At 30.2% G+C, this 8,911-nt stretch overlaps 1 protein-coding gene across 2 annotated transcripts; it reads left to right on the top strand.

The window, feature by feature from the left end:
• The first annotated feature begins 3,296 nt into the window (after positions 1-3,296).
• LOC107920744 (uncharacterized) lies at positions 3,297-8,489 on the top strand. Of its 2 annotated transcripts, none has more exons than XM_016850589.2 (2): positions 3,297-4,354; positions 8,295-8,489. In XM_016850589.2, exon 1 carries the CDS (start codon positions 3,394-3,396, stop codon positions 4,336-4,338), a length of 945 nt encoding a protein of 314 aa, XP_016706078.1. In that variant the 5' UTR covers positions 3,297-3,393; the 3' UTR covers positions 4,339-4,354; positions 8,295-8,489. The 2 variants fall into 2 exon arrangements, with proteins under 2 accessions (XP_016706078.1, XP_040964714.1); XM_041108780.1 differs by lacking the exon at positions 8,295-8,489 and adding an exon at positions 7,675-7,987 and having other exon boundaries at positions 3,348-4,354.
• The last annotated feature ends 422 nt before the right edge of the window (positions 8,490-8,911 follow it).

Genomic DNA, 8,911 nt, shown 5'->3' with positions numbered 1-8,911 from the left:
AAAGTGTACTACAAAGGAAAAGAGAAGAAATGAAGTGATATAAGTGTTTAGAGGTAGAAAAAGGTTTATAAGAAATTGGAAAGTGATGGGTAATGGTAAATGAGTATGAGGGAAATAAGTTGCAAAGTTAGGAAAAGACATGTATGTATTTGGTATTTGTGGTAATATGATAAGATAAATCAAATGAGAAGTAAAATTAATAGTTCACCCTTAAGGATAAGTATACATTATACGTTTAAGAATGAATTAAGTGAAGGAGAATAACAAGTGAATTAGAAAGACATAATGAAGAGTATATTCAAGTAAAGAAGTTGTATGCTCACGATAAGAGTTTGAAGAATGGCAAGAAAGTTATAAGTCATTGATGAGTTGAAAATATATACATAAGTATATGAAATTGTAAAGATGATTTCAAGGAAATAAGATTAGGGACTTTTGATTAAATGGATAAAAAGAGTTAAGAAAAGGAAATCATTGTATATGAGGTGCCAAAAATTTTATAAGGACTTCAGATATTCGTGATAAGGTTGAATAGAAGAAGATGAGTACCAAGGAAATGCAAAATAATGTTATGTGAACAAAAGTGTAGAATAAAAAGAATTGTGAGGATGATTAAATCGAAAAGAATTGAAGAATAAATAGATAATGAAATTCATGGTTAGGAAATCAAGAAAAATTCGAGGAAAAAAATTATTTTAAGGGGGAGAGAAATATAAAACCCTTAAAACTATTATAGTTTAAAAGCAATAATAAATTGAGATTGTGTACAATTGATTACTCGATAAAGTAAAATAAGGAAATGAAAGTTATAAAAGAAAAGGTTGAAGAAAATCAAAGAAATTTGAATTGAGAATTATGTTGCGGTATACTAAATTAAAGTAAGGACTAAATCGTAAAGATGTAAAAAAATTTTGAGGTTTAAGTACAATTATTCAAAATTAAGGGTTTGAAGCATAAATATGAGCAAATTGAAGGATCAAAAGTGAAAATAACCCAATTTTTTATGACATGAAATTGGCATGCAGAGACCAAATTGAATAAGTGGAGAAATATAAGGGACTAAATTGTAATTTTATCAAATTAAGTGATGATTCTAGTAAATAATTGTGAAGGATGTTGAAGGGTAAAATAGTCATTTCTCAATTAAGATATTATCATAAAACATCAAGATTATTATGGATATTGGTGTTGTATTTTATTTGGTTGAAATATTTTTTTATTATTTTATTTTTAGATATTTTTATTAATTAATTAATAGTTAAGGAATTGGAAAAGTTGAAAAGAAAACATTGTTCATCTTTTCAATTATTCACATAGCACCATCCATGATAAGGAGAAAATTTGTTTTCTTTACACTTTGGTCATTTCATAAAAAGTCCACCATTTTCACCTAGAACTCAAACGAATTTCCATAACCATCAAGAAAGAAAAATGATAAGAAGACTATGGAGAGTAAGAATGTCAATTTAGATTCAAGAATATAGAAGTTGGAGGAGAGAGAAAGTAAGCTAAAGCTTGATTCCAAGAAAACAAGGTATGAATGTGAAGGTTTCATATTGTTTTCAAGTTTAATTTTGTTAGAAAAGTATAGAAAAGATGTTAAAGTGAAGATTACTCATGGAATGTTTTATGTTGTGATATGATGTTGAAGAAAGAGATTGAGAAAATGAATCAAGTGATGTGGAAAAATGGAAGAGCAATTAATTCTAAGTTGGAAAAGGTAAGTATCCATGAATGCTCTTGTTATTTAAGGATTAAAATTGTAAACTTGGCGAAGTTTTGTCGTAAATTAGTAAAATAAAGTGTAAAACAATTTAATATGTGAATAAGTTAATTAATGTGTTATGAGATGATGAAACATGCATAAAGTATTGTAAAGGTGAAATTGTGGGAAAATATGGAATTTTTATGATGCCAATGACTAAATTTTCAAACTTGAGAAAATATGTGGATGAAATAATAAAAGTGACATATACAGAAATTGATATGTGAAACAAGATATTGAGATAAATTGTGTGATTAAAGTCTAAGAAGAAAGAAAATTGATTTAATATGATTAATTAGTGAATATTAAACTTTTATGACCAAAAAAAGACTAAATTGAAAAGTTATGAAAGTTTACAAGAAAATATTTGATAAGTGAAGAATGTAGTAAAGAATGCAAAAATACACGATTATTGTAATTCAAATTACAATTGTTCTTTAAGTTGTGGAAAGATAATGATTGAAAATGTGTAAAATTATAGTTAAATTGTGAAATATTATATTGATAAATAGAATGTTTAAGAAAGTGTGATGAAATAGTATATGTATGAAAAGTGAAATTGAGACTAAATTACAAAGAATAGTGAATTTCATGATAAAAAAGACTAAACTGAAATAAGTTTAAAGTATGCAAATTATGTTCTGAAAATGAGAAAATGAAATAGACTCTCATGTGGTTGCCCAAGTAGACAAGATATGAACTAATAGGATATAGATGACATGCCATTAAGGAAAAATTAACACACTCTTTATTCTAATTACGCATTTCGATGTTGTCATGTTCTGACATAGCACTCCGATGCTACTCTGTTCTGTTATTGCACTTCGGTGCATTACTGTATTGTTTTCCTATATCCTATGCCTTTTGTTAAGTCTATGTTGGGCCTCTGTTGAATAATAAAAGATAATGATAAAATAAAAAGTTATGGTAAACAAGTTCTGATGAAAAGTTCCTGTTACACAGTGAGATGACAAGTAAAAAATTATGATAACAATTTCTATTAAATCGTGAAGTGATAATATAGTGAATTAGACTAGTAAAAGTTCTATTCCTATCAATCCATGAAAAGATAAAAGTGGTGAATTATGGTAATAATGAACCCTATAAATACTGAATGATCTGTTCGTTGTTAAAATATAATCTATTGATTATTAAGATATATTCAAGATTTATAATAGTAATCTAATAACTAGGATTCTAGTGGTGTCAAAAAATACGATTTCAAGACTTCGTTTTCATAAATTGAATCCGTAAATATTAAATAGTAATATTTGTAGAGCTAGTGTATTGATGAATTTAAATTTGGATAACTAATTTACATGAAATTATAATTAATTCAGGCATAAAGACTAATTATAAATTCTAATCGTTATAGATTTTTAATTAGGAAATAGATTGAGAACTTAAATTGTTATTAACCAAAGGTTTAAAATGATAAATAAAGTATTTTGAAATAAGGGATTAGTGCGTTATTACGTGAAACCAACCTTTCTCCCACTAAATTATGATTGAAGGACCAAAAAGTTGACCGGAAATGACGTGTCTCAATATCCACCTTAGTTAAAGTTGACCCTTCTGACTTATCTATAAAACCCTTTTTCCATGCATTATCTCCCCCTCCTTCCGCCATGGCAACGCCACCACCACCACTCTTAAAGATCGACCTTTGGGCCATCCGTTCTGGGTACAGCCGGATAATCAAAGCCCACTCCCGCCACTTCCTAGCTCTCTCACTCCTCTTCCTCCTCCCTTTCTCTTTCTTCTTATCCATCTACCCCTTCATCGCCATTGAATCCTACCTCAGCTTCCTTCAGCAAGATCCCTCCATCTTCCCCACTAAAATCTTTATCCTAAATGTCCTTTACACCATCCCCATCTCTATCTTCTCCCTGTTGGCCACCGGTTCCATCACTTATAGCATTTTCCACGGCTTTTACGGTCGACCCATCAAGCTTTTATCCGCTATTAAGGCGGCTTTCACTTCCTTCTTCCCTCTCTTCTCGACTTGCCTTGTAACCCAGCTTATCGTTTCTGGGATCAGTTTGATCCTTGGTTTAGCCTTTTCTGCAGTAGTCATTTTAGGCTTCCAAGTTCATTACCCTTCACCTTATTTTATTTTCCTTTGCCTTGTTTACGTGATTATTCTCTTGTTTATTGTGGTTCATTTACAAGTGAATTGGATATTTGCTTACGTAGTCGTCGTCGTTGAATCAAGCTGGGGGTTTGAACCATTAAAGCGAAGTCGAAATTTAGTTAAAGGAATGAAAGGGGTTGCTTTGAAGATTATACTGCTTTTCGGCTTCGTAATTTCCATTAATACCTGGCGCTCAGTTATGACATACAGGAATTCAGCTGCTGATAAATGGACAAGTTGGTTATTTGTTTTGAATATGGACGTCACTTCCACCTTCTCTATGATGTTAATGTTTTGTAATTTAGCTGCAAATACAGTTTCCTATATATATGCCACGGCTCTACATGGAGAGCTTGCTGAAGATGAGGAATTTGCAGTTAAGTGTTCAAGTTTGGCTGTGGATGATGCGAAAGTTCCTCGCGTTGTTTCAATGGTTTAATGCTTGATGAAAACAGGTAATTCGAGTTCCATTTATGTTCTGTTTTTTGTTTTTGTTTTTTTTTTTTAAGTCTTGCTTTGCATAGATAACATGCTTTCACCGGTGGTGGAAAAACTAACACGTAAGCGATTGAGAAGTAGATAGGAAAAGAAAAAATCAAAACAGAGAAAAATTAGGAGAGAAGGAGAATGAAGAGTTATAATTACATTAATGTGTAATTAAGAGGTTCTTTGACTTTTTATGCTTTTAAAATAAGGAAAACGTAAGCGAAGCAGGAGGCAGTTTACCTAGCTTTTACATCAATGAAGGTAACTTGGGCACAACTCACTTTTGGTTAGTTTTGTTAAACTTTGGTTTCTGGTGACCCCTATCCTCATATTTTTCCTCCCAAAATTTTCATCTCAATAAATTCAAATCCAATTAAAAACGCTAAAAATCAAAAGTAAAAAATTAATTTGTCATTCTCCTATTAGAAAAGAATAATGATAACGTAGAATCACAATTTCATATAACCCCTTCTCCTCCTGCCAAGTTTTAAATGTGGTAGGTCACAACCAACCCATCAATTAGTTTCTTTTTTTTTTTTTGTAATTAAAGTGATGCTGATAGGCTTTGACATAGTATCCATAAAAAAATATTTTTTCATATTTTTTCAATTTATTTTAATTGATACAAAATTTTAAAAATAAATTTACCAGTGCTGTCTGGCACACCAGAGACATCAATTAAAAAATATTTTTTGTTTTTTTTGCACTATGAATACTCATATTTTCACGAGTATTTCAAATACATATGAGTGTCGTTTGCCATAATGCAACAACAATTTTTTTTCCAAATATGATGATTGAGAGGAAAAATGGGTGGTGCTGCTTAACACTTAATCAGCACCAACAGTAGTCGTAGCAAACACGTCATTTTTGTATATAATTTTTCCTCCAAGTTATTTTCATAATTAATTAATTTTTTAGGGTTATTTAAAAAAGTTGAAAAAGTTAGTATATGATTCTATGTGAAATTAAATGTCAATGAACTAAAATGAATAAATGAAATAATACATTATATGGTTATGGTATGATGAGGGGTCGAGGAACAGTTGGGAATAGGGTTGGTGAATGAGGGTTACGGCAGGTGAAAGGGATACAGGAGTTCTATTTACGATATGTTCATGCTTATGTTCTTCAGAACATGGTGTATAGGTTGGATATTGGAGTTTTGTTATCAAAGTTTCGTTAAAGGGCCAAGAATCTTGTTTTGGACTTGGACTCTAGGAATTATGTTATCGATATTCTGATTATGATCATGATCTACAAAATATATGAGTAATATGTGATACCTACATGAAAAGTTATATAATATGATAAGCCATAAAGTAAGCGAAAATATAAGAAATTGTATGATTATATGGAAGAAAAGAATAACAAATTTAGTTCAATGATCTGTTAAATTTAAAAGTAAAATATATGAATTATGCAAAACAATGTTCAAGATCTCAAAATGATAAAAATAATATATGACATGTAAATGACAATGTAAGAAATTCTATGACAAAATAATATAAATAAATAATGAAATTAGGTGGATACTTTATAAGTTTAATAATAGGTTGCATGTTATTTCATAGTATAAGTACTTTATTAATTTATTTTAATTTAAATGGTATAAAATATGCTTAAATAAAATAATTGGTAAGCTATTGAATTCAATTAGGTACTTATTAAGCTATTCACATAGCTTAACATGTTTTTGAACACATAAGTGAAAGAAAGTAGATTGAAGATACGAGAAGTACTTCTTCACGAGAATCATATAAACTCTCAAAGTTTCAAGACTTTTTTTATATATGATTTTTGACTTTAGAGATGACATGTACTTAGGTTTGGTAGTGTAAATATGAACTATAAAAGTATATTAGACAATTTTTAAAGCAAATGTATGAATGGGATTTCAAAAGATGATTATGTGCTTAAATGTAATGTAACAGCCCATTTCTTTGTGGTGTCGGAACAATTGTTTCGAGGTCACAAATCTGATGCGGGAGCCTGTAAACATTATTAATTAATATTTACGAGTAGTATATGGTGTAACAATAAAATTTGATTTAATGAATTATGTTAAATGGAAGAATAATTATGTTCAAGTGGTAAGACCCTAAAGTCAAGTGGTTTTAGAAAATGAGGTATCGAGAAAATCGAGTCATAAATATTTTATTAAATATATATGGAGTCTTATTAAGGTTGTATTAAAGTTTCGTTGAGAAATTTTTATGTTTAAATGATTAATTAGGTAAAAATGACTAAATCGTAAAAAGTGTAAAAGTTGAGTTCTATTAGTTAAAGGGATCTAATAGCTTTGAAATCTTAAACTAAGGGACTTGAATGGTAAATAGACCAATTAAGGTGATAGTGGATGTGCATGGACAAGGTATTGATGTAATTTTTGATTATTAGTAAGGGTAAAATGGTAATTTGGTAAATAAAGTAAAATAATTAAAAGAATTACATTCATCTTCTTCCCCATTTTCATTTCAACATCGAAAATCACCATGGATATAGGGTTTGAGCTTTCGGTTAGGCTTTCACCTTGCGTTTAAGTCCATTTTGCATCCGTTTTTAATAATTTTTATGCTTTTGAGGTCGTTTTAGCTTAATCTAGCTATCTCAGGGATTAATTTGTAAAATTGTTAAAGATTGAGGGTTATTCCATTAATGTTCTTGAATGGTTCTTGATGTTAAATGCTAGATTATGAACCTTTGTTGAGAAATAAACAAGTTTTGTAAAGTGATTTTTGATAAAATTTACATATAGGGATTGATTTGTAAAAATAGTAAAATGTCACGTTAAACTTATGAAATGATGATTTGTAAGGGTTGGTTTAAGTCCCTAAAGAATTCGGTTAGCCTATGAGATGGATTAGAATGCTTAAATTCCAATTTATGAGCTTAAGGACTAAATTGTAAAAAAATAAAATGTTACGGGTAAAATAGTAATTTTGAATGAATATGAAATGTGGACTAAGTTGAATACTATAGGTATTAAATGGATTGAAATTGTCTAGTTAGATCAAGATAGACCACGTACGGACCTAGATCGAGGCAAAGCAAAAGTTTTGGAATTCGTATGAACGGTTGTTATATTCATGTTATTTAAATGTATGTTATTGTGATATTCATAATGTAATTGAATGATGTATAAACAAACCAATTTTATGACGGGTATCGAGTCCCAGTTGAACTTTAGGAATTCGTAGGATATAAATGACATGTCATTAGGGATTTCATATTTCGGGTGCTAGTCTTGAATGTCCTACCGATAGCTGAGGTCCTTCATTTGTTGCGGATACTCCACAACTTGTGTGAGCAGCATCGTGTAGCTTACATTCCGACCCACAGCTCATGTGAGAAGGCCCATTTCATAGCTCGTGTGAGCAATGATGTAAAGGAAAGGTTATGGTTATATGTAAAGGCACACTTTGTGTGAGCTTTCCTGAGTATCCAATGTAATTCTAGGTGGTTTAACAGGTTTGAAAAGGAAAGGAAATGGTAAGTGTTCAAATGGAATGTATCATGAACTTATAAAAGGAATTATGAACTAAATAATGTGATTACATGTGTAAGTTTACTTACTTTTATGGATGAATGCAATTATATCATGGACAAGTGCACTAACTTGTGAATTGATGATGTTTTTAGGCTTACACTAAGCTTTTGGAATGGAATGGTAAGTAAGTAATGAATGATTCATAATCTTATGAATAGGTTGATGAACATGTGATGTTAATGAACTTACTAATTTGTGAGATTGTTAGTGTTTCAATTGGCTTATACCAAGCTCATGGCATTGATAATGGTTCATGCTTAATCTCTGAATTTTATCAATGAAGTGGTAAATTATGTTTAAGTTTATACTGGCTTACTAAGCATTCATCGCTTGCGTATTTACTTTATTATATTTTATAGGTTATCGGAAACTCAATCGGCTGGAAGTTCGTTAGAGATCTATCGCACTATCTAGTGGACAATTTGGTAGTTGTTCAATATTTTGGCTATTGTTTATAATGGCACGTATAGGGTGCTTTGTAATGATATTATGGTTTATGTATTAATTATGTCTTGGCATGTTTAAGCTTTGGAAAGCTATGTTGATTTGATTCACATTGATGCCTTACCAAGTTATGATGTTTTGGTAACTTTATAGTGCTTGTTTATAAGGTTCTCTTGGCATGTTGGTGATGATTTGGAAATGGTAATTGAACATGTTTGTGACTTTATGTTTATGGACTTATAATGCTTGTTTAGTAAGTCCTTTTGGACACTTTTACAATGAAAGAGTATAGCTTGTTGGTACAAATTGTTAGCTTGAAAATGGTCAATTGTGATGTGTTCTAGGTACATAATGGTATGAAGCTATTATGGTATGTCTTGAATGGTTTGGAAATGGTTAAATGTGGTATGTTTTAGTACCTAAGTGGATTAGATTTATATGCATGAAGTGTGTCATATGAACTTGTTTATGTATGCGATTTTTGGATATTAATGGTGGTGCCTTGATTGACATATTGGTTAATTGAATTAAG

The sequence above is a fragment of the Gossypium hirsutum genome, chromosome D13 (genome assembly GCF_007990345.1).
Source record: "Gossypium hirsutum isolate 1008001.06 chromosome D13, Gossypium_hirsutum_v2.1, whole genome shotgun sequence".
NCBI classification, from domain to species: Eukaryota; Viridiplantae; Streptophyta; class Magnoliopsida; order Malvales; family Malvaceae; genus Gossypium; species Gossypium hirsutum.
This window is presented reverse-complemented; position numbering and strand designations above follow the sequence as displayed.